The sequence below is a fragment of the Erpetoichthys calabaricus genome, chromosome 13 (genome assembly GCF_900747795.2).
Source record: "Erpetoichthys calabaricus chromosome 13, fErpCal1.3, whole genome shotgun sequence".
Classification (NCBI taxonomy): Eukaryota; Metazoa; Chordata; class Cladistia; order Polypteriformes; family Polypteridae; genus Erpetoichthys; species Erpetoichthys calabaricus.
Genome location: NC_041406.2, coordinates 110949772 through 110977027, shown reverse-complemented (window position 1 = coordinate 110977027; position 27256 = coordinate 110949772). Strand labels below are relative to the sequence as shown.

The 27256-nt window shown below is 40.2% G+C and overlaps 1 protein-coding gene across 2 annotated transcripts in view; it reads left to right on the top strand.

Annotated features, from left to right (window-relative positions):
- Positions 1-27256, top strand: part of itga9 (integrin, alpha 9) — a 340968-nt gene that overhangs the window by 49409 nt on the left and 264303 nt on the right. For both annotated transcript variants that reach the window (XR_003718143.2, XM_028817449.2), the window contains exons 5-10: positions 940-1007; positions 3538-3667; positions 15481-15566; positions 18807-18869; positions 19872-20009; positions 24744-24849. Coding sequence is in view for 1 of the 2 variants with exons in the window: in XM_028817449.2 (XP_028673282.1) it covers positions 940-1007; positions 3538-3667; positions 15481-15566; positions 18807-18869; positions 19872-20009; positions 24744-24849 (591 nt within the window). In the remaining variant the exon portion in view is untranslated. The remainder of the gene's footprint in view (positions 1-939; positions 1008-3537; positions 3668-15480; positions 15567-18806; positions 18870-19871; positions 20010-24743; positions 24850-27256) is intronic.

Below are 27256 nucleotides of genomic sequence, written 5' to 3'. Positions count from 1 at the left end.
AAAAGTCATTGTCTAATTAGCTGTGCCGTTCTAAATATTAAATAAAAACTTATTGATGCGTCAAAACTCTTTTAAACTTTACTTTCGGTTTTTACTTTCAACCTTGCCTAGCAGTTTTGTTTGTCAGCCAATCCTCTTGTCCTGCCGGTTTCCAACCCTGATTTATATTTTTGACTACATTCTTCTCCCTGTCCTTTATTTATCATGCTAGCCTTCCTGCTTGCCACTTCCTGCATTTGTGGCATACAATGCACTTCCCATGTCAGGTTAAATGGCAGCTGTAAGCTGGTCTGTTGTGAAAGTCAGGGTGTGGCTGAGCATGCTGACCAGTTACTGATGCTGTTCAGAAAGGCTACGGTTCAAGTGATTTGAACAGGTTTAATAATGGAGGACTGTAGGGTTGATACCTGGTTTAATGTACTATGCCTGAAGAGTTGACTCCTCTAGCTTGCTTATTTCTGTCACCCAGAAGGCTCTTGTCCACCTCGACATTTCATGTTCTACTCTTAAAATACCAGTTCTTCCTTGAGCCTTGAGTGGCAGTCTGAATGCTCAGCTAGTGATTGTTGGATTTATGCAAAACTCACACATCTCCCTCAGATGTAGGACATTTAATATTCTGGGGAACTTTACAGGCTCTGTTGGGTCTGATTTACACCGACAAGGACTTTCCTCACATCGCAGTCCTTCCTTTTAGTCAAAAAACTCTCTCTGCACTCTGCTTTTGCAACTGTTTCCATGACTTAATGGGTCTTATGCAGCACTCTAGGCCTACTGTTTTCAGTAATGTGACACCTGAGCCCACACTGCAGACTTTTACTCCTGCTCTCCTCAGCCATTTCTGTGGAAATTCACAGAGGAAGAACATAAATTAGTGCTGGCAAGAGACACTGGTATGGCTCTGAGCTCACAAACTCTTGTTTTGTTTTTCTCTTGCAGAGTACAAGAAAAAGTATGGAGAGGAGCATGGCTCATGTCAGGCTGGCATTGCAGGCTTCTTCACTGAGGTTGGTAACACCTTACGCTCTGTAGGCAACAGAGAGTGAAAAGGCACACAAGCAACGTCAAGTCCCCTTCTAATTTCTAAAATGTTCTCCAGTGCTTTGACAGCTGTCCTCAAATTCACTACCACTGCCCTCTGGGCTTCTCTGATGTCCCACTATGGCATTTCTTGCACACCCAGTCCTTCCCACTGTCTATTGATCACTATACCTGGGTTCCCTGTTACCTAAAATACCCTACAAGCTTTGCTTATGTCTCTGTAGAAGTCCTTCTTGTGCTCATAAGTTTTTATCCAATGCTGTTTTTCTCCGGTGTTCTCCAAGGCTTAGTCAGCCAGTGCCAGGTTTCCCATTAAGGATTGCAGGCACAGCGCCTTTTAAATACAAGGAAGTAAAAACATTTAAAAAGCTGAAGATATCAGGACATCTAAGGACATCTAAGTATTAAGGATTATGGCATAGATAGATAGATAGATAGATAGATAGATAGATAGATAGATAGATAGATAGATAGATAGATAGATAGATAGACTTTATTTGTCCCAGTGAGAAATTATTTGACTTAAAACCTCAAATCTGTACTATTTAGCAACTTTTTTCATAAACTAGAAGGTTGCCTAACCCATTCTATTGGTCTCAATGTATAGCATTAGAATAGCTTAAAGGCAATCAGCGTAATGTGTTTTGCTTTTACTAGTCTTTTTGCACCTTTCAAAATTAAAGTCTTGTGGCAGATGGGCAGATGAACATCAAATCTGTCCTTCTTCAAGAACCTCTGTTGTTCTGTATGGTTTATTATAGTGCTCCTTAATTCTCTCCAGAGCCCTCTAATTCCTATCTTCTCCTCTCATTATTCAAAAGCTCTATTAGGACAGCATTGGCTTTACACCAACAGGTGGGGTAAAGTAATTATTACTGGAGGACATCTGTAATTTTAGTCCCATCAGAGTTGCTCATGTCATTAACTTCTTGCAGAATGTGTGTTAACATCTCAGTAAAGATTATGGAGATGTTTACCTTCTGATAAAATTCCATAAAAATAACCCCAGGTTAATCTTGTCCCATGCAAATAGACATGTCAGTAAAACGGTGGCATTATTAGGTAAAGAGTCCACAAGACCCAGTGTAGACTTGTTTTAATCAATTAATCATGAATTCACACAAGTTTATTTTCTCCATTTTCTCTTGTTATGGGCAGGAGCAATATAGTTAAGTAGCTACAACATGTGCAGCTGTTTGGAGGCGACGACATTGCATAAACATAGAAGGCACGCCGTTCTCTATAATTTTTCCAGACATACTCTTATCCCGTGAGAATCCAGGGTAAAAGTGACCAATGTTGTGTTATAACAGTGACTTTACAGATACATCCTGAAAGCTAATCCCATCCCAATATGGCTTATGACTCCAGATGTTTTTCCCACTGTTTCCCTGGTCTTCTGCTGTCTCCATCTGCCTTAAAAACTCCTGCAATCAGGTCCTGGTGACACCATTAAGGTGAATTAGGGATTCACTTAGGGTGCAGAGGGGGGTTGGGGTTTGCACCCAGCCACACAGGTTAGCTACTGAATAGTTGGTTGATGCACTAACTAATTAATACGCCACATTAATAACCTAACTCCGGCACTGCGAATGCGAAAGGCATTGTTTAGTTCTCTCATGTTCTTCTCAGCAGGTTTTCTGGTATTCTGCTCTACTCCTCCTGTTGTCTGCATTCCTGCTCCAGGAGTTATGTTTTCTGTAAACTACTCTTCTTCTACCATTTCCACATTTTTTTCAAATGAACTGATACATAATCTTGCTTGCATATATGCCAATCCAAATGTGTGCTCACATGTACATGTGAAAAAAAACATGGAGACACATATGGACACACATACACACACTCTGCCAATACTTCCAAAGAAGAGGGTCTGCTTGTGTGAAGGGGCTGCTTTTGTTTCAAATTGTGTGTGAAGCACATCTCCATGGAACATAGCAGACACATTGGCCAGAGTTCCTTGGGTTGAGAAGGTGATTTGCAGGTGATATGGTAGAGCAGGAACAGATACTTAACTGTTTTCTTGTTCTCAGTGTTGCTTTGGAGCAGCCCTGAAAGCTGTCTTCAGGCCTCTTCTTGGCAGCAATATTTCTCATTTTTTTGTCAAACTACCCCATCCTGTTTGCCAATCTGGGCATATTCACCTTCCTTGGGGCTTTAGGATTTCCCCATTACCCTAAAATTTCATTTACTGGAGAAAACAAAAATATCAAATCTAACACTGATAACATTTGCATTAAGAGGCTTGAAAGTGTTGGGTGGTAAGCATTTATCATTAGTATTTGGTCCTGCATCTCTAGCACAACAACTTTGGCCAGATTCTTTCTAAACCTACATTTGAGTGGACTCTGTGTACACTGTGAGGTCAGGTGGCACTGGCATAACTAGATTATTTTGTTATTTCACTTTGGCCATTGACGAGAATACAATAATATGGCCTTCCAGACTGAATGCAATTGCGGTGGCACTGACTGTTTCCCTTCTCTTCCCTTCCAGGAGCTGGTAGTAATGGGTGCCCCAGGTTCATATTACTGGACTGGCACAGTTAAAGTGGTCAACCTTACTGATAATGCCTCTTACAAACTGAAGGATGGGGTTATTGGAGCCAGCAGATACAGCTATCTCGGTAAGTTGAGAAAGAGAAAGCTGGAGAATAAAGTTTTGGTGGTATAGTCAGGCAGCTTTCTGAATAGAGGGGCTGCTGTGAGGTCAATGAAAGCAAGATATTACAGTAATGCCAGTGTGAAGCAAGACAGGATGGACATGTTTCAGTAGATATCATGCAAGAGAATGGATTTAAAGTTACCTTGAGGGCATCATTAAGAGCACACTTTAGTAGGCACAGCCATACTGAAAATATTGATGGGTTTTGGATTTAGGAGGCACAGCAAAGATCAGAGTTGAAGACCCCTGCTCTATAGTTCAAAACATTAGTAAAAAATTCAAAGAGCCAAATACAATTTATAAGTTTAGATCAAAATTTTACATAGGAGCTCTAAAAACACTAAATTATAACACTAGAAAATGTTGTGCAAATGATGTCATTGTGAAGTTTTTGCCTCAGAATTTTTTACTTTGATTTTTGGTTCTTGTTTTGGCTTAGACACACAGTCGTCTTTTTGGTAATAACCTCCACTTATTCTGAATGCCCAGTCCACCCTCTCTTTATCAACCGTCAAGTCCTCTCCTTGTGGCAATACACTGAGGAAACAATTAGTCCTGGGATGTTATCCTTCAACCAAAGAAATGGGAGATGGTGGAAAGTAGGGCTCAGAGTAAGGCTGCAGTTACTTCTGATGGTACTGCACGGTATCACTAGTCTCGTTTACTAATGGGGTAACTCGTGCTTTAGTGGGATGTGACCCTGATAGGAAGTAAATATGAATTAATGGGGGATGAAGGCATTATAAAGTGAATATATTAATATATAAAACTAGAGGGTTACCCCCTGCTTGCTTCACTCGCCAACCCCCCTGGCTTACGCTACGAGCCAGCCACTTTGCGTCTCTGCCACTCGCGTTGTAATGAGGGGGGCTGAACGCACCCTAAGGAGACGCGGTCGCTCCTCCGAAACCCCCTTTTAAACGGTTATACAATGGGTTTTTTTTTACCTTGTCTTTGCTCGATCAGCTGCTGCTGCTGCCGTGCCGTGTGATCTGCATGTCGCGCACTGCTTCGAACATTTAAAAGCCTGTACAGCAGCTGTCTTTGTCATCTACTCTTTGTCTTTTATTTACGGCCCTGGGCGTAGTTAAATCTCTTGGCACATTTTCTCGTCTCGCAGGATGTGAGTTCTTGGTATTTTTTTAGTTTATAATTTAAAAACGGAATAAGAATCTGAAAATCTAACAACATCACATTAAATTTCGATAAATTCTGAAAAGAATGATACCAAACATATATATTGTAGGTTTTAAAATAAGCCCAATTTAAAGCGTGACAAAAAATGTGACATAAAAGCATCACATAAAATCATTGCACAAAATCGTTGCACTTTTAGGATTAATATTTTATATATAGAGAGAGAATAGATATTATCTGCTAATGATCACGAGGCAATCTGCCACCAACCTGGATCTCTGGAACTCTGACTGGATGTCCTTAGGGACATAACACACTGCTCTGCACCAAATGGAAAGTGGAGGTGACAGAGAGTAGGGCGATGTGTTCATTAGTATTTCTGCTTGAGGGCTTTAAGTGGGGATCTTTTAGGAAGGCTGTCACCGCGGTGCCACCCAACCAGACCCACAAGGTGTCTTCTCCACATGCATGGAACCCAACATTTGTCTTTTTTTTTCTTCTGTTTACTAAAACAGATGTGTACCAACACATATACACTATGTCAACATTTAAAAGTAAAAAAATGTCATAAGGACATCAAGTGGATGTGTACACATTCAACTTATGTGTATTGAGCTCATGTACTCACAAACACAAAATCACACGTTGAAGCTTTAACTCTTTCTTAGCTACACTCACACTCTGAACATTTCACTTGTATGTGCTTATTTGCAACACATGAACTCAGTCCTAAAGTCTGGGTTCATAACTCACACACATTTCACCTTCTTGTCTGATCTCCCTACTCACACACACACAAACAAACGCACACACAGACTCTCTATATTTAATGTGCTGTTTCCAAGGAAGATGATGTGATTGCCGCTCAGACTTTGCAGCTCACGTCACCTGCATTTCCTCATCGGGTTACTCAAGGAGACGTCCCTCCCAACTCCAGAGTCCTGTCAGACCCTTGTGCGTGACTTGATTCTCAGTGCTGCTTAACACATCATCTTATTGTTCTCATCATAGTTCAGGATCCTTCTGAAGTTTTGAATTTAATTAATTAATGTGTTGAAATTCTGAGGCTTTGTAGGGATGCATTTTATTTTAATTCTTTTAGGCCTGACAAAAATATTGTATGCATTTTGTTAATAGCAACAATCAACAACACCTAAAATTACAGAACTTGCTCTCGTCATATTCCACACAAGTACATTTCTAATCGTAGGCGCACATCCACCCCACCATACATACTCTGCACATTCCAGATTTCTGTTATGGCCGTTATTCTCAGGTTGGACAGATAAGGCCTGCCACCCTGGCACTGGGCCTCTTGGCAGCACTGTGTATCAGTTGCACTTCTGGATTTTTTTTTCATGTCTGTTTGCTTTTCCCTGAACGTGGTGACATCTGAAAAGTTTTTCAGCTCAGCACAACTGCTCCAGAGTTCAGCTCTGTACTTTGGGGGCAGGGTAATGCTGATAAGGGGGGCTTAAAGGTTCTGATTTTAAACTTGCTATATCCTACAAGACATCCTGGCTGTTAAAACACTTTAAGCTTTAGTCTGCAAATATGTGAAAGTGTCCCAATTCATACAGAGTTTCAAATTGTGCTGGCTGTTTATTGAAGAGTTTTATGACAGCATTTCTGCTTTGTAGTATTGCATAATGCATGTTAGCTGGCACAATATTTTAAGACGATGTTTCTAAATGATTTTGTGGTAGTGTTCTATATGTAATATGGCAATGTATAACATTGTTGGACCTGCTTAATCCAGGCTGGTGTTGTCGTGCACCAGGGCCAAATAATGAAAATGACCAAAAGCATTGTTAAATACAGTATCATACTTTACTTAAGACTTTTACTTAAACATTAACTCTCACAAGTGTTATATGGGTGGGAGATGGTGGCACTGACCAGAAAGCAGGAGACAGAGCTGGAGGTAGCAGAGTTAAAGATGCTAAGATTTGCACTGGGTGTGACGAGGATGGACACGAGTCCATTAGAGGGCCAGCTCAAGTTGGACGGTTGGGAGACAAAGTCAGAGAGGCGAGATTGCGTTGGTTTGGACATTTACAGAGGAAAGATGTTGGGTATATTGGGAGAAGGATGCTAAAGGATAGAGCTGCTAGGGAAGAGAAAAAGAGGAAGGCCTAAGCGAAGGTTTATGGATGTGGTGAGAGAGGACATGCAGGTGATGGGTGTAACAGAACAAGATGCAGAGGACAGAAAGATATGGAAGAAGATGATCCTTTGTGGCAACCCCTAATGGGAGCAGCTGAAAGAAGAAGAAGAAGTGTTATATAATATGTAGTTGTACACAACATTGAACTTAATTGTTATTTTTGGGTTTGAGGTAATGCAGACTATGCAGGGATAATGGAAACAACATTGCAAATAACTTTGGGAATACACATCCCATGAAAAACACTATAAGTTAATTATTGCATGATTTTACTTCATGATTCACATGAAAGGCATGGAATAAATGCTGAAGATCTGAACGTCTTACATTACAGATTGGTTATAATGGAAACCACAGAACGGGGTCCTCAGTCACAAGTTTTTGTTACAAGGCGTTTCCTAATATGAAATATGTCTTTGCTGATAATTATGGTTCTGTGAACTTTAAAAAATTCTGGTGCTCTTATTTCAGAAGAACATAAGAAATCTGAGAGAAGACCATTCAGTCCATTAAGCCCATTTGTTTAGCTAGTAGCTAAGCTGTCCAGATACTTTTTAATGCTGGTTCAAATACATGTCTTGGTAGTTTGCATAAAGAAGTACTTCCTGGCTTAAGTGCATCTTAAATGCACTTCCCCTTAACTGTGTCCTCAAGTTTGTGATTCATCATTTAGTCAGAAGAATTCTACCAGATCTACTTTATCAATACCTTTGAGAATTTTAAATACCTGGATGAGGTCCCTACGTAGTCTTCTTTGCTCAGTTTAGTTCTCCGCGTCTGTCACAGTAGGACATGTCCTTAAGTCCTTGGATGCACTTGGTTGCCCTCCTCTGAACAGCTCTAAGTGCTGCTATGTCTTTTTTGTACCGTGGTGACCAGAACTGCACACAATACTCCAGATGTGGTTTTACTAGTGCATTACATATTCTGAGCATAATGCTCCTTAATTATTCAACAGTCTTTATGATATAATCTATCTATCCATCCATCCATCCATTATCCAACCCGCTATATCCTAACACAGGGTCACGGGGGTCTGCTGGAGCCAATCCCAGCCAACACAAGGCGCAAGGCAGGAACAAATCCCAGGTAGGGTGCTAGCCCACCACATTGCACACACACACACCCCAAGCACACACTAGGGACAATTTAGAATCGCCAGTGCACCTAACCTGCATGTCTTTGGACTGTGGGAGGAAACCCACACAGACACGGGGAGAACATGCAAACTCCATGCAGGGAGGACCCAGGAAGCGAATCTGGGTCTCCTAACTGCGAGGCAGCAGCGCTACCACTGCACCAACATCTAACCTTTTTAATTGTTTCCGCACAGTGTGTAGATGATGTGAAAACTGTGTCAACGTAAACCCCTAAATCAGCTTCTTTTTGTTATTATTGTTTTCCTTTAGTCATAAAAATAATTGTGCTATTTTTGTCACCATTTTGTTTTTTATGGGCACTGCCATTCTGTGCCACTGTTGTTATGATGTGGTGTGGTTGTGATTGAGCAAGTCTCGGATCCTCATCCTCATATCTCATTTAGCCTTTCATTGTGCATTGTACTATATAACTATAATGAAACTTAATATTTAATTATATGGCTTGTTAGGGCTTTCATTTTGCCAAAACAAATTTTGATCACATTGTACATTTTCCTTCTCTGAAAATATTTTCCATATGTTTTGTGAGCCAGAATAGATATTGTCTTTCTTGGTTCATACCCTTTATTCTCCCATTTATTCCTAAATATTTTATTAACACTGACACTTAATGATGCATGTGCACATTTAAATGAGACCAAGGCTACATCCATATTGCTATGTTTTCATTTAAAAATGCTGTTTTTAAATAAATATAAATGATTTTCATCCACACTAGCATTTTCACATTGTTTACAGAAGTTTCTCTGTCTACACTGAAGTGACCGAAAATGCATATGACGTAGTCGTTCACTTACAATGGGCAATCGCATATTGGTGGAAACAGGAAGAGGAAGCGGCTACCATGCTAGACATTTATTTGCAGCTTGCATTTACACATGGAGAACAGCAATGGTGAATACAAAAAGCAAAAAACAGAGACAGATGAGAAGGAATTGTTACTGAGTATAACACAAGAGTAAAAGGTGAGCAAAGTGGCTGAGAAAATGTAATTAGGAGGATCCAATCAGGAAAGAGCCACATAAAGCACAAACCAATCAGAGTGCGATTATAGTCAAAACATATTCAAATTGTGATGCTGAGTTGGCATTTTTAGAGGTCTCAGTTTTTGGGGGTTAATGGTTCCAGAGTAGTGTGGATGAAAGGCAAAAGCGGAGACTAATGACTGTGTGGACAAGGCCCAAGTTAGCTGGGGAGCTTCTGCTTCATTTGTCATTTGTATCTCATGAACAGCAAATAATTAATATCTCATTAAAGCTGTTAAAATCTAAAATAAGCAATAAAGGGCCCTGAAATGTGAGTTAATGAATATTAGGCCCAAACAAAATTATACAGTATTAGGTTTAGCAGCAAATAAATGGATTTTAATTAAAAAAGTGTTGGAAGTAAAAACCTGAAGTCACTGTAGCCCTATACACTATGATTGAGGACCCCTGCTATAGAATACATGCTAAAAATATGAATTTGATGATATTTACCATTAAAGGCTCTACAAATGACAGACTTAGATGATCGTTGGGACTTTGTTTCATTTGCACAGAGCTAGTAAGAGGTGTTAAAAGTGCACAAAACGTATTTTTATACCTCGACTGCTTTTCATCTCACATGACCTCTGTATCAATTCACAGGAAGTGTGTACTTTCCTGATACTTGTTTGCAGAGATTAAATCACATTTCAAAGTAGGAAGCTGAGCACTTGCAGACTAATGCTTCCAGTACGAGTTGTGTGTCACATCCATTCATCACTACATTTGAAAGTGTGTTTATTCTGGTAAGGAAACTGGCAGATATGCCTTTTTTTGCTGAGTTGTTGTTTGCAATAAATGGAGGTAGAGTGATATTTACTGATGAAGTGAGTTGCTTAAAACACTCAGCAAATGCAACTTGCAACTTTTACAGATCACTTTCAAGGCAAAAAATCCAAAAAAAGTCCAAAATTACCTACTAGATGAGACTAAGCAGGATGTTCATCAAGGTGACCTCATAGAGTCATGGAGTTGGCTTATTCAAAATGTATCTGAAAAGAGATGAATATAGGGAAATTAGCTAAAAAAATAAAAACAGACAGAACAATTAATTAATTTAAATATACAAAAAATAAAAAAAGTCCATGCAAAATTATGGAGGATAAGAGGAAATGATTCCAATGTGTATGAGCTTTGAGGCAGATATGCTACTTGTGTCCCACGTGTAAATGTGGAGCCATCTTTAGTATAGATGAGTACATCAGAACAGGCTGAGTTGAAGTGCGTTCTGGGTATTTTAGACATAAATCTTGAGGGTTTATTTGCTGATCACTGGTAATTAGTTCCTTCAGTAGATGACCATATTAGACATGGCAGGTCTGCTCAGTGGCCGCACTTAATTGTTAGTATTTTTAATTGGAAGAAATGCTGGTGAGCCCATCAGAGGTGCCTACCCTGTGGTCTTTGTGTGGATTGCAATACCCCAGTGGAAGGATGGAGACGCCATCCTGTAAAAATAGTGCTGCCTTTTAGGTGAGATGTGAAGACAAGGTGCTGACTTTCTGTGTTCATAAAAGACCTCTGGGCACCCTTTGATAACAGAATGGTGTTTCCTGATGTCCTGGCTAAACTTCCCACCATGACATTTTCCATTCTGGCATATAGTTTGCCAATAATCTTCTCCACCTAATAACTAATGTGCGGTGAGCGTACCTGCCGAAGAATGGCTGTCATCACATCATCCAGGTGGATGCTACACATTGCTGGTGGTTGAAGCAGCTCCCCATTGTCCACATAAAGCACTTTGAGTAGCATGGACAATAAGACACGTGTAACATATGTGATAATTTGAGTATGTCCAAATATCACACAGAATGGCTCGCTGGTTAATGTTGCTGCCTCACAGTTCCAGAGTCCTGAATTCAGATCCTGGCTTTGGTGCTTTCTTTGTGGAGTAGGCACATTTTCTTCTGTCTCTAGGGCAGTTTTTCTCTGGTCTGGTGTGAATAAGTGCAGGTGTGTTCCTGCTTTGTGCTGGATGCTGTCAGGATAGGCTTTGGCCTCTGCAATCCAGAACTGGAGGCCGATTCCAAAACAGATGGATGGAAAAAGCATTCATTTTAAAGTATATGAAGAATAAAAAAAATGTTATATTTCTTCAAATTAGAAAACAGAACACGTATACCATGCTGCAGATGATGAAAACAGCCTATAATTATAGAAAGCGTGTTTATGAAATGGACCTGAGCTTTTAGAGGTTATGGAACAGGGACAGTCCATCATTGTAATGTTATGCTGGCACAAAGTTCAATTTAGTGTGCAGATAGACAGCAGACATTGGACATAAAAAAGAGTGAATCTGGACATACAGCATATACAGAAGTCTCTTGAGTCATTAGAAGACAAAGCTGTAAGAAAAGTCAGAGAGTGTGAAGTCAGAGGAGGATAAGCTCTGTTATTTGGCAAAAACGACCCAAGAGATAAGGAACTCTGCGATGTGACCAGTGGGACATGTCGGAGAGCAAACAGGCCAAACAGGGTCACAGAAAGAGAATATCTGAAGTTAGAAGAGATGGCGGGCAAAGAACACTAAATACTAGCTATGAAATCATAAACATGACCTAGACAACCTGACTACAGATCCACATTGTATGGAAAAAAAACATCAAAAACTTCAAAAGTCTTTGTTAGACAGTTATCTTATCAAAAGATCTCAACTCTACATCGGGCTCCTCTCTTGCTCACTGAATCTTAGCCTGGAGAGGTCTATTAATTTTGTACATCTAAGATGTCTCACTTAGAGGTTTTCCAGTGCTGTTATTTGTCCTGGTGTCTATATAAACACAGGGAACTCCAGTTTCAGTATTACATCTTGCCTGAAGAAGGGGCCTGAGTTGCCTCAGAAGCTTGCATATTGTAATCTTTTTAGTTAGCCAATAAAAGGTGTCATTTTGCTTGACTTCTCATTACATCCATAATGGCTAGCATGGTACAACACCCTAGTACTACAATATAATCCCACAAACTTATTGTCAAGTGATAGCAGGTCCATTCTGATTCCCACTTAATCTAAACGAGGGGTGTGAAGTCTGTGCAAGGAATACTGGACACTAAACAATAGCAAACCCTAGGAGGACTGCCAGTCCATTGCATGGCACACTCACACTTGGCCAGGTTAGAGCTGCCAGTCATCCATACAGTGTCACATCAAGTGAACAACTTGTACAAAGCGTGTTAGATGTGATTACATCCAGACGTATAGCATCTGCACAGCAAAGGTTTTAGTTCTGAAAAGATTCTGCAAGTGGTTTTCCCATTACAGGTAAACAGTATCAAAAATGAAACGGTCGAAGATCAGCAGAGCCATTATTAACACAACCTAACACGTGGAAGTCTGTCCATATTGTGTCTAAACAGAGACTGGAAACAAAATAAACAAAGAAAGGGCAGGGAATATAAAATAATATTTTCAGATGGATGGTGTTCTCCTCAGATAAGAGTTAATGAAAAACATGTAAAGGATGAGTGCAGTGAGGGCAAGGGCACTTCACAGATAGCCTAATGACCTCCTGGTCAAAGGAAGTGAGGCACACAAAGAAGAAATGATGAACACCAACTACCCTGACTGCTGGTAAATCACAGTTCTGAACTTCTTGCAAAACTTTGTTCAAGCCCCTTTTTTGTAACAGTGTGCTTGTATATGTTCTGTCTGTGGGGGAGATGGAATGTGAACCACAAAATGTAGGAAAGATCAGTACCAGGATAGCAGAAAGTTAGTAACCAGTGCTGCAGCAGATAGAGCCAGAGATAGAAAGGATCACAGGACTTTGCATTTATGTGTCAGAAACTAACAAGAAAACCAAAATGCTAAGAAAATGCATAGTCAAAATCTTTTGCTAGATTTGTAAATTTTTAACTACAAACAATAATCAAGTCTTCAGATTTCCTTAATCACAGGTATTGTAAGCTTACAGCACTGACTTTTAAAGAGCTATGTTAGTGATGGAGCATGGTGCAGCCATCTGAACCGCACCTCCAACAACCGCACATGGCGTCATGGTAATGGTCCACAAAATGGTGGCGCCCACAAAAAACAGCAAAATGGCCCTGCGGCAAGCAAAACATAATGATCATTAATATTATCAATATTATAAAATTATTATAAAATTATCAATATTATAAAATGTCTACAGATAACATGTTCTATAAACTAACATCCATCCCTACGTTTTCCAAACCCATTTTTCCCTTGAGGAGGGTTGTGGGGAAGTTGGAGCTTATCTCAGTAAGCTTCGGGCACAATGCAGAAACAACCCCAGGGCAAGGCACCAGCCCATCATAGGGTTGACACACAGAACCACACACACCCACACACACACGCACACACTCCCACGACACATACACACACATACATACACACACGGGTCAATTTAGCATCACCAGTCCCCCCCAACCTGCATGTGTTTAGACTGTGGGAAGAAACTAGAGCACCCAGAAGGAGCTGTAACACCCCATCGATTAACACACAGAGATAACCCCTGAAGTTCAGAACTAACTTAAATAACGTTACCATATTATCTTGACACAAGAATTTCTTTTACGCAAAAAAAATATTTATGTCTGAATGGTAACAGTGTATTTTGCACTTGAATATCACTGGCACTAATTCAAACTTTCATGTGCTATTATCAGAATCATTTCTAAATTTGTTCTGTAATATTTCTGCAGGATTTTAAAAAATTCCCTTTACCTTCTTATCAGGGTTTTGAAACATGGAGAATTTATGTCTGCTCTTTAAATATCGTTCAGATTTATTTTCTGTCGACCCCTTTTGTTTTCTTTGTGGGCGCCGCCATTTGTTGGTCTGGACGCTTTGGTAGCTTTGACACGACCACATAAAGGTCAGTTCCCAAGATTTCTGGGTCACCTGGGACTGGATTGAAAACAAACAAGCTGCTTGCTCGGTCTGTGTTTCATATTGAATTCTGATTGTTTAGAAAATTTACGGTTGTTATTTCGATGATGATTTGGGGTTCCAGCTTGTATTTTGATGAAAGATAGGAACTTTTTTGTTTTCTGAATTAAGCCAGGCTCTTGTTTATGTTTCGTCTTCTAAAAATAAACTTACTGTGCTGGCAGAATATCATTCTTAATTTTTTCATGTGAATGTGCCTGAACATCAAAGCATATAATATTAAAAGAGAACGAGATGTCAAAATACTACACACAGAATGTCACTTTAATGACTTTTTCACTTGTCTGTGACAACACCCTACTTTTTCCTCTCTGTATTAACTGGATTTCTCCTTTTCCCACGGATGAGCTCATGCATGATAATAGAGCATATTTACCACAATGCCTCTATTGCTATAACACATCAGAATGCTCTCATTCTGAAACAGACATTACAGCAACATGCCAATAGTGCCACACTAATGTCTACAACATGACAGTGCCCTGTACAGTAACAACTGGTACCTGTCAGAAGGTAATGAAACACAAAGAGGTGACCCATAGCTAAACTGTCCTTGCATTTGTACATCCATATGAAATTTAACAAGCCTCAATGCTGGTCGAAGTCTACATGCAGTCCAAGGTTGGAGGTGGTCTCCCTCATTGTCCAGAGCACATGACCCTTGACTTACCGAAAAAGTGCTCCTGGGTGTCCATAGCATGGATGGAGAGGACGGTTTAAAGGTCTTGTACCATATGCCCCTTGAATTACTAAAATGGCATCCCTCTGTGTCCATAGCATGGCGGGACGGGGTATTCCAGAGTGCATGCCGCTTGAGTTACATAAACGGTGTCCCTTAATTTTCATAAACAGTGTCCCTCGGGCGACTGCAGCTTAGGTGGCCCCCTTTGTCATGCTAATGAACTGACCACCCTGAGCAGCCTACTTCTTAGGAGGTGTTACAGATTTGTGCAGTTCCCTATTTGTTGTAGAGGTCTAAGTTCAAGTCCTGGCCTCATCTATATGGAGTTTACACAGTTCTCACATGTCAGGGCTACCTCCTGATTTTCAAATTTTTGACCATGAGGCTGACTGTTGACTCTGAATTGGCCCGGTCAAAGTGTGTCTTAGAGTAGAATGACACCTCCTCTAGCACTTGTGCACTATACTGTCAGGCCAGGCCCTGGAACTTGCAACCTTGTAGAGAATGAAAGGGTTTTAGAAAATAAATGGATTAGCAGTGGATTGTTTGATGTTAGTTTAAATGGCAAGTGAAGGCTTTCTTGCATGACAGCATTTCCTATATAATAGAAAGCAAACATTTTGTCAGCAATCCTTGGAAAATGTGCTCAACTGTGGCCGTGAGAGTCTTTTTTTGGTTCCCCTTTCTAGGTTATGCTGTGACTGCTGGCCATTTCTCCCAGCCGACGGCTACAGACGTAGTTGGAGGAGCTCCACAGGATGAAGGGTTGGGAAAGGTGGGTCCTTTTTCAACATGGTGACATCACTATTTGGCCCAAAATGTATTTTTCTTTTGGCAGAATGCTCAGTCATTGCTAGCAGCTTAGTGCTTTGCCAGATCTGATTTTCACTTTACTGATGGCTGCGGTCATTGAAAAAATTGTTTTAATGGTACAGGGTAATTTAGGTCTTTTTTTAGAATTATATTGTATTGACGAGGCAAAACGGTGGGAAACAGTTTCCACCTGAGCAGTTCTCATCTAGTTCAATTTTTAGTACTGCTGGAATGTATGTATACATAGGGCCAGGGTTCAAAAAGATGGAAGCATTGTGTGTGCCTCCTGACGTGATTAACAGTTCATATCAATGGTTTCCATCCTGGCTTTTCTAACAAAACTTAGGCTAGCACAGCACACAAATGAGTTGTCAGTGATTCTGAAAGGTTCCTGGAGCACATACAGCTTCTTTTATGACACTGAGGACACCGGACCTCCATGGTATTTGACATGGAAGTGCCTTATTAGATTTTAGTCCAGAAATCCACAAAATTGTATCTGTGGCCAGAACTACAAATTCCTGGATGCTTGTGATGTCAATGCAGATAAGTATTTTAAAATCAACTGACTATAAATTTCAACACAGGCCATGAGCAGACATTTTCAGTGTGGGAGATTAATTGAGATTTTGAAAAAGACTACTCAGTACAACATTAACGTTAAGGCAAGTGGAGACCTGGTTATCCTTCACCATCTGTGGATATGGCCCTGCACACTAAACGTTCCTGCAGGCCTGAGTTCTTGGTTCCAAAAATGAAGTGTTGTGGTAGTCCCTTAGTGATTTGGGTGTGCTCATTTTCTTTACTATGTGATTTCTGCCAGACTTGCCAGTTGCCAACTGTTTTACAAATTGGTCCAAAATCAGGAGAAAGCCGTTGAAGATTGTAAAGTCACTGCTCGCACGGTTTGAGATACGTTCGAACTTCATCCAAGTGACCTATGGGACTTTTACTGTTGGCGTGAGTTCTTTAGATGTGAGAGGTCATGCAAGCTGATTCTGTGTTTCATTTCCCCATGACCAACTGGGGGGTGGCACCAAGTTTATGCATTTAAAAGCAAATCTATGAAAAGTTTATGGACGCACAGGAAGTAGGACAGACAGGTCGAATTTTGGCAAGAGGGTCATCTTATCTTTTTCTTTTCTTTTTTGGATACACCCAATTCCTTGGAGGAAAAATGACTGTTTCCTTCTCAGAATCCATTCTGTGCAGTGCCAGATTGTGTGGGTACTGTGAAGTCTCACCAGATAAACACGCAAGATGGTTCAAAAAGCCTTCAACTGTTCACGAGTCCGTAACTTTGCATTGTGGATGCCTGCTTCCGATCAGCTTTCAGTACAAATGAACCATTAAGTGTGAAGGGGCTCCAACTTCTTAGCATCACACAAAATTGCACAGATATGTATTCAGTGGCATGACAAACTATGTGAACCCCTTGGAAATAGCCAAATATATCTGTGTTTACTAGTAACACACAGATTATATTACTCCTGTACATATTAAGTACTTCATACAGAAAACCTGAAGTCCATCCAGTGAAATGAGATTGGAAGTGTGGTTTAGAGCTACTTTGACCAAAAAAAGACTCAAACATTTTGAGTTTACTATTCACACAAAGCATCTGCTGATCTTAAGCAGGCTTAACGAAAAAGAGATGTCAGAAGAGCTACAGTAAAGAATTGTTGATTTGCATTAAGCTGGAATAGGTTATGAAGTAATTTTAAAGAGTTTAGATATTCATCAGTCCACAGTTAGACAAATTGTTTAGTAATGGAGACGATTTAGTACTGTAGTCGCTCTACCAAGAAATGGGCAACCAGCCAAGATGACTCAAAAGGAACAACGCAAATTGCTCAGTGAGTTAAAAAAACAACCCAAGAGGAACAGCTAAAGGCTTGAAAGAATCATTGGACCAAGTTATCATTTCTTTTCATGGACCTAACAAACGCAAAATGTTGAACAGGCCTGGGGAACATGGTAGGACATCGAGAAGGAAGCCACTGCTCTCTAAATAAATATCACTGAATATCTAAAGTTCACCTTGACACTCCACAGAACTACTGAGAAGATGTTTTGTGGACTGGTGATACTAAGGTTCAATTTTTTGTGAGGAATACACAGCAGTACATGTGACATAAATAGAGCACTGTGTAGCATGTAAACATTATCCCATTGATTAAGTAGCATCAAGATTTACAGCTAGGTTGCTGTCTCACAGACTGAACAACTTGCCATTTTAAAGAGGAAAATGACTTCTTAAGTTTATCAAGGTATTCTCTTGATAATACCAGGGTGGCTGTCTGCCAGCAGAAGCTCAATAGAAGCTGAATAATACATCAGAACAACGACTCTAAATATTAAAGCAAACCTGCTACAGAATGGCTTAAAAAAACGAAAAATATGCCTTTTGGAGTGGCCTAGTCAAAGGCCAGTCCTTAACCCAATAGAAATGCCATGAATGACCTCAAGAGAACCAATCACAGCAGACGTCCGAAGAATATGGCTGAGCTGAAACAGTTCAGTAACGAAGAATGGTCCAAAATTCCTCGTGAACGTCATACGGGTCTGATCCACAGCTGCTGGAAAACCCTGTTAGAGGTTACAACTGCCAAGGGGGGTTTGACCAGCTATTAAATCAAAGGTTCACTTACTTTTACCATGGCACACCGTAAATGTTTGATGAAGGTCTTCAATAAAGACAAGAAAGATTATAATTGTGTGTTATTTGCCTAAGCATATTGTGTTTGTCTAAACTTGTAATTTAGATGAACATCAGATAACATTTTATAACCAATTAATGCAGAAGACCAGAATTAATCTGTCATAAAACCCTGACCCTCAGTCCATTCCAGAGGGTTCATATAATTTTTCTTGACACTGTACAGCCAAGCACTCAGGAGAGATTTTCACTACTATAACTAAGGTGTGAGTCCATTCTTTCTCTCAAAGAACAATGATGCTGAATTCAGCACACCTGTCAGATTCCATATCACAGACCATTCAAAATATTCTGGACCCTATGAAATGCTTTATATTGAGGGTTCCATCCTTTTGGTGACTGCCAGCATGGGATCCGTTGGTGCTGTAATTTGCTAAACCTTATGAGGCTAAGGTCTTTTGTCACTTGCCACCCACTTACCCCTTTCCTGTAGCAGTGTTTAAGTCTGTTACAAATCATTTTTTCTTTTTTTTTTCTCCTCAGGTGTATATTTTTAGAATTGAAAAAGGGTCTCTGGTTTTGTTCTTTAAAGCCACTGGAAAGAAGGTAGAGTATCCATTGTTGTGATTACTCCCTGTGTCATTGTGGTATAATTATGAATAATGGTAACTGGATATGACAACAATGCCTGGAGACTGCATGTCACTTTCTAACATGCCTCAGTCTCTTTTTTATCAAAAATAGAAACATTTTGACTCAGGGTCCATAGTCTTTTCAGGTAAGCGACATATTTTAGGGTGAGGTGTCACTAACCCTAGGTCGGACTATCATACCCCATCCTTTTGCCCTTTTGTACTGGCAGGGCTGTTATATGATTTTGCTCATGTGCAGTCCTCCTTTTAAGACATATCAATATGACAAGCTCTTCCTGCTTGCTGTACTTGAACCCTCTTCATTGGTTCACTTTGGCAGGTTCATCCCCATACCCAAACTCCCAACTCACTGTCCTCCATAATTTATACATGAAATCCTGGGTTGCTCCAGTGATTCAAAACCAGCATGCCTTTCAAACCTGTTCACAGATTGGAGGACTTATGTTAGTTAATCCAAAAGTATGGACTGGCTGACTTAATGGAGGCAGCTGACTGATGCAATCATTGTTCAGTCTGTTTGCTGCCGTTCATGTTTTACATTCGTGTGAATTTGAGGTGAATTACATCAGAGTGAAGCAGCCTTATAAACTTATATGGAAGTCCTCCTGAATGAATTATTTCCAGGCTGATATTCTACTTTTCCTAGCTGAAGTTATCTTGACTGGCTGCTGATCTTGCGCAGCTCAGCTTAAAATATAATAATCACAGGAACTCAACAAACAATAACAGTATCCTTTCTGAGACAAGTTCAAGGTCCCCCCACTGATAAGCTGTGTGTGGTCATCGCACTTGGAGTCATTCACTTTCCTGTAATGTTGTGTGTCCCAGCGTTGCATCCATAGCCAAAAAGATAAAACGTTTTCCTGAATGGTGTGCATCTTGGACCAACAATACAAAACCAAATAAACAAGATGACTGCTAATATACTAACTTATGACTTGTGAATGGTTTTCAGATGGGCTCTTACTTTGGCTCCTCCTTGTGTGCAGTTGACTTGAACCAGGATGGTCTGTCGGATCTGCTAGTGGGGGCTCCCATGTTTAGTGATGTCAGAGATGAAGGTCATGTTGCAGTGTTTATCAACAAAGGAAACGTAAGTACGGTGCCTTAAAAATAATGAAAGCTGTTATGCAAAACCAAAAGTGTGTGCCTGGTCTGTGAAGACCATTTGTCTGTGAAGACTGATTAGGAATGGGTAAACTACAGTGGACTCTGAGATGATGTGAGCAATGGCCTGTCTGGCTGAGCGTAGGAGATGCTTCCTGTTTCGGACTGAGAAAGCTTTGTTGTGACAGCTTAGATTGGGATGAGTGACTCCACATTTCATTCAGGTCAGTTTAGCTTGAGGACATGGTGTCCTGTTCACTTGCATTGCTTGTAGTCAGGATGATTTTATTAAAGCAGCATTCCCATTCTGTACTGTTTGTCACCTCATGTGAATTCAGCTCAGTGTAGATTACTTCAAAGGCATCGTTTTTCACACAGATTGATTCCATTTAACCAACTGTAGGTAAATTCTTTTCAGTTCATCTCACTGTGTTGTATTCGAGTGGACTTCAAGTACCTTGTGATGGGGATAACCATAAAGTTGTTGTATAAAATGAAGTTTGATGCAATGACTGACTAGAAGTAAGTCTGCTTGAAGTCCAGTTATTTGAAAGTGTGTGCAGTGGATGATTGTCAGTTCAGTTACAGTTAAAGTTTACCTCCGTTTGCTTCAGTTAAGTTCAAGTTCCATTTCAATGACCCCTGTTTAAGTACAAATTGGCTTTTCAAACAGAGTTTGGTTCTCACCTGCTTCCTGAATGAATGGATTTCAGTTCATGTATGTCAATCCACTTCAGTTTAATTCAGTTCAGTTTATCACATTTCCATTGTGTTAGATTTTTTTTATATTCAATCCACTTTTGCTTAGTTTAGACACACAGTATGGCATAGTGATTAAGACTTTGGACTTCAAACCCTGTGGTTGTGGGTTCAAATCCTGCTACTGACACTGTGTGCCCATTAGCAAGTCACTTTACCTGCCTGCACTCTCATTGGAAACACAAAAGAAAAGTAACCAACTGTATCTCAAATATTGTAATTCACCTTGGATAAAGGCATCAGCCTAATAATTAAATGTATCTTTAAAACATATTCATTCCATTGTTAAACATTCTGAATCTTGTTCAGGGTCATAGAAGCAAGAGTGAGGTTAAAAAGCTGCCAGTCCATCACAGGGTACACTCATGCGTAAGGAGTAAAAGAGCAAAGAAGTAAAGTTAATCTAACGCAAACACTTTTGGGATGTGGTATAAGAACCAGTGTATCTGTAAAAAAATCCTATCCAACATGTCTCTGACAATAAGCAGCCTGTCTCCAGGGTGTCATGAGGCAGCAGCGCTAACCTTAATGCCTAGCTTAATAGAATCCACTAACGGCCCTGTCACATTACATAACGTTTTCAGCGATTTTCATTTAGATAACCTTGGCGTGTCGGAGTCAGCCGTGTAGTCTCACATTCCTGGCCACCCCTACAAAATCAAGCCAAAGGGGTGGGCTTGTGTGTGTGCAAAAGTTCAGAGCAAATGAGCACTTATTGGGATGTACAATGCATATACTGCAGCTGCGAGGAGTAAGGAATGCAGGTGTTTTGGACCTTGCAAACAGAAGAGAAGCTTGTCTGTCCGATGTCTCATGTTTTATGTACCACAACAGAATGCAAAAGGGCAGAAACTGTGGCTGAACTCTCTATCCTGAAAGTATATTTGGAAAGTATTTGCCCTGTTTTCTGGGCTGTCAGCATACTGTGAGTGTGCAATACTTTGAAAACTGGAAACTGTACTGGAAAGTCATGTAATTTATCATAGCCTGCGACTGCAAGTCATGTAATCTGACCTGCTCAAGCGATGCAATTAGCAGTTGCAGTCATCATGTTTGACATCCCCTCTCACCAGAAGTCACGTAATGTGCCACTGGCTGTGAATAAGTACATGTATCAGCTGGAATGTTATATTTCCACTTTTGTTCAATTCCCAATTAGGTCTAAATTAATTCCATTACTGTTTTAAATTCTTTTACAATTTTTCTTAGATTTGTATTCTTTTGATATACTATATGCAGCAACCTGCTGGAAATGTTCAATCAGTCAGTAGTATCCAGTGTGATGTTCTACACTGGGAAGTAACTTGAGCTCAAAAGACACAGAAATTCCTAAACAAACTTATCAGGAAATCCTGCTCCATCACAGGGCAAACCCTGGACACACTGGAAGCTGTTGTGGAAAAGAGGGTAATGGCAAAATTCGATACTATCACGAAAAATCCCCTCCATCCCCTCCAGGAGGCGCTGTCTTGGAGTACTTTCAGCTGCAGACACATTCCACCACGGTGTGCTAAGAAGTACCTCTGGGGGTCTTTTCTGCCCTCTGCTATCAGGCAATTTAATGATTCCTCCTGACATACTCTGTTTATTTTGAAATTTTTCCCTTCCTGCACACTGTACATTTATTTATTTTTATTTATTTATTTACTTATCGATTGATTGATTGCCTGTATTATTTGTCCTGTCAGTCTGTATCCTTGTTACTTTCTCGTATATGAAGTATCGGGGAAGTATTGTAATCGTTCAAAGATTTGATGTCAAGATTTTGATGAATCTCAATGTTTTAGATCTCCCTGACTTTCTTGTATATGAAGTATAGGCAAAGTAATGTAATCCTCTAAATATTCCATTTCGAGATTTTGTATTTCTTATTTTGATGAATCTTGACGCTTTAGACCTCCCTTAATCCAAAAATACCATGTGTGTATGTAAACATGAGTACACTTTCACATAGGTCAGCCAGATTTTGCATACAAGTATTAGGTACAACTTTTGGTTATTTCTGTTAGCCGGAAGTGGTACTTTACCTTTTGTTCACGCAGCTGCAGAGTCCAATTTATTCAACTTTACTTTTATAATAATTGCTCAATATATTATTAATTTGATTTGATTTGTTGTTGATGGTTCTTTAATGTACATAATATAAAAATATAATCATTGTCTTGCGTTTACTCCTCAAATATCCATCCCCATATCTGAGTATATGAGAAAGTCTAGGGGAGACCACTCCCGATTTTTTTTATGTTTCTGCTGCTGTATGCATGTGAATTTCCCCATGGGATTAATAAAGTTTAACTAATTGAATCGAATCTAATCTAACTTCAGTTTAAAGCCACTCACTTAAAATCAGTCAGAAAGTCATCCATCCATTCATTTGTTGAATTTGGTTTTTCCAGTACAACACTTTGAAGAATCCACAATCAGGGAGCTTGATTGCTGTAATGTTTTATCATCCTTCCACTCATTTTGTGACCCAATATTTTTCAATAAAGGGACACAAAGCAAGAACCAGCTGTAGGTGGGACACTGGTCCATCCCAGGCCATGCGTACTCACAAACGGCCACACTCATTCAGATTGGGCCAGTTCAGAGTTGTCAGTTAATCTTCTACCTCAGCCAATTCTTATATATTGTTGGTTCATTAATAACATCCGCCATTACAAGACACTTTACAAAGACATTAAGTAGAGAGAATGGATTAGATTGATTAAACACATGAAGAGTGCAGTACTGAAGAAGTGAAAATAATGCTTTGTGCAGACATTGTAACAACAGATGCTACACTGAGGATTATGGAGAGGCTGAGCAGACAGAACAGTTCTGGGAATAATAAGAGAAGGAGACTAATCAATGTTACAGCTGTTGAAGACCTAAGAATGGACCTGTGATGACAGAATCTGAGAGAGTAAGGGCCCCAAAGTTAAATGATCAGCCTCCTAGAGGTGTGCAGCAAGGCAATGGGACAGTCTCAGAAAATCTTAGTCGCCTACCTGCCCGGTTTTGTAAAGCATAAGGATTCTGGGATGTTGGTGACGTCATCTTTGTAAAGCAGCACAGAGGTGATTCTGTGTCTCATCTGATGGTGGGGAAGCAGAGCCAGATGACATGGAATGAAAGCACAGTGGCTGTAACTTAATTTTTCAGGTGTTTTTACATTGCTGTCTTATGCGATGCCTGTATTGTGAAAGGCCTCATGACATTTCCGTGTGAAAGGCACTATATAATTTAATAATTGTTTTCTTCAACCAGCAGGAGATGAGTCATTTTTAACTTGAACTTCAGTTCTGTTTTCTGATTAGCGCTTTTCATTTTGTTTTTCTTTATCATGATAATGTAAGTTTAAGAAACACTGCTGGTATTCCCCAAAAAATAGCAAATGCAACATTGTTGAGAAGCAGAGCTTGTCTCTTTTTGTGATCTTGATGCATAAAGCACCTGACATTTTGAGTTACATAAGAAGTCTGAGCTCTGTGATGTATTTGGCAGTGGTAAAAGTTAAGAATGTAAGGCACTTATTAGAATGGAAGAATTCCAGTTAAAAACTCCATGTCTTCCTGGGCATCATCCCATTGACAGCCTCTGCAGAACTGGTGTGGGTAATGGTGTGCATATAGCGCCTCTGAGTAGATACGAGATAGTTTAGTGCCATAATGACAGGGCGAGTTATTTACTGTAATCTTGTAGGGCTGATGCTGTCTAGTCAAGAACATTACAATGCAGTTCCTCTGTATATATGTTTTTTTTATATTATTTATATTGATAATGACTAATAAAATTTCTTAAAGCCAAATTCCCTGAGTTCCTTCTGTAATCATGTTCATAAAGAATGGTAACACCCAAATCCAATGGCTTCTGGTAGAGCATCAGGTGCTGAATAGTTTGGTAGTGTTCAACACCCCACTTCATCAACCCTCCTAACAGCAGCATGCACCTTACCTTGTCACCCTGTTTTCCATGGCAGGGTAACCTGGAGGAGAGAGTACTGTTGAATGGGGACAATGCATACAACGCACACTTTGGGGAAAGCATCTCAGCTCTGGGAGACATCGACGATGATGGATTTCCAGGTCAGTTTGTGGTCCTTTAACTATCGTTTTTCAATCTGTTGTGTTCACACTTTCTTGTAAAATTATGCAAGTCCATCGCTGTACTTCAAGCAGTGCACTCATGAGTCAGGGAATACGCCCTTAAATTACTTAGACTATTCTGAACTATTTGATTCCTAACATTTCATTTACAAGATCAGCAATCAGAGGTTTCTCAGCAATTTGGGAAGACCTTTATTATGTTCAAATGGAAAAATCCAGTAAGCAAGCAAGATGTTATTAGACGTTTTCAAAAATAAGTGAATGGAATTTTACCGAGTAAGAATTTAAGAATCAGTGTTCAAGATGAACCACTGTCAAATACTTCCTTTTTAAGTCTTAGTAAGAGCTAATCGAAGTTGCGTTGTAGGGGGCTGTCACCAGACATTCAAAAAGTGGACCTGCTGCAATAATTCATTTGGATAGAGTCTCCTTTGTAGAGAATTTCCTGTTAGGGTTACACATTCTATCAAGTACATCAGCTCATACAGTTATTCATCCATCCAATATATGAGGGTAAATGAAAAAGTAAAGGCAATTTGAAAATTATGTGGTAACTACAATGTATAGAAGCTAACACAATACAGCACATTTCTGATGGCTTGTGGGGCAGTTTGAAGGCACAGCTCAGTCCTCTCCCGTTAATCTAGCTGAAGCCAAGGTCAGATGAGCATGGATGCTCCACGGCGGGATTGCACTACTGTTGAACAACACCCTGTAGGGAGATTTCTTTGTGCAGAGGGAGTGAAGAGAGAGATAGAGGTTAGGAACACATGCTGATACAGCGCATTGCTGCACCCACCACATGACAAACCAACTCAGGATCCCAGATTAGGACCTGAGTGTAGCCATGCAATGGGTGACACCTCAGCACCACACTAGTTCAGATGGAATGGAACCAGTGTGACGTTTTTTTTATGGTGGCTGGAGTGCTAATTCTGCCACCAACCCCCAGGTTTTCCCTACAGGTTGGGGGGCCTGCATGCAGGGCTGGATGCAGATTAACGTCATACCCAGGATGGAACAATTGCAGGTTAAGGGCCTTGCGCAAGGGCCCAACGAAGTAGAGCAACTTTCTGTTGTTTATGGGGTCCAAACCTGAAATTTTCTGATTGCCAGTGCAAATCCCTAGCCTCAGAGCCACCACTCCACCCTGAGGGAGAGAAACCTGCTGAAATTCACCAGTTTGCAGCAAAAGAAGAGGAATGCTATCAATAACATGTAACACACATCTCCATGCAGCAGGTGCAACAGTGGTGGCAATGCAACATTGTCTTCTACATCCCCTTTACAGCCCTGGTTTGACACCATTCGACTATCACAAATTTGGTCCACTTAAAGAGGATCTATGTGGTTCTCTTCTGATGATGAAGTTAAGGAAGCATCCAATCCATGAATTGGGTACAAAGTAGAAATCGACCATGATAAGGCACCAGTCCAAGAAAGGTATGGAGAACCAAGGATTTAATAGAGTCAGGTAGCAGTGATGATCACTGTACCATCCTACAGAAATCCAGCAGCATCATATAATACATTAGAGTATCATTTACATATGATAAACATCATGGGCCCAGTAGCAGTGTACAGGAAGGGAAAAAGAAAACTCAAAACATGACAAATGTGCTGAAGGAAGCAGACTTTATACTAATTGTTCTTGCATGAAGTAAATTTCTGGGTAAACTCGGCCAGTTGGCCACTTGTGGGCATTCTAATGCAATATGAGCCAAATGATGCAGGCACAAGTTGAAGACTGAGATGCTGTCATGGGTATTGACAGAACAGGATCAGCCTGTAATGCAATTGCTACTCTCATGTGTTCTTCAGTTGGCCTATAGTTAGAGTAGAATGTCTGAATAACCACCAGATAGATAGATATAGATGTCTTGGCATTATGAAGTCAAATGGAGCCCAGGTTAGCGTTTCTCTAAAGCAGTACATGTTCAAGTGTATGTGCACACACGAAATGTATGCATAGACTGCAATGTGTATATGTATACGTGATACAGTATCTGCCAAATAACAAAAAGAGAGCACAACACGTGTTTCACCCTTATTGGGGCCGACCTCGTGTATTCACTCACCGGCCACTTTATTAGGTACACTTTGCCAGTACCACTTCGGACCCCCTTTTGCCTTCAGAACTGCGGTAATTCTTCATGGCATAGATTCAGCAAGGTGCTGGAAACATTCCTTGGGGATTTTGGTCTATATTGACATGATAGCATCACGCAGTTGCCGCAGATTAGCCAGCTGCACATCCATGATGTGAGCCTCCCATTCCACAACATCCCACAGGTGTTCTGTTGGATTGAGATCTGGTGACTGTGGAGGCCATTTGAGTACAGTGAACTCATTGTCATGTTCAAGAAACCAGTTTGAGATGATCTGA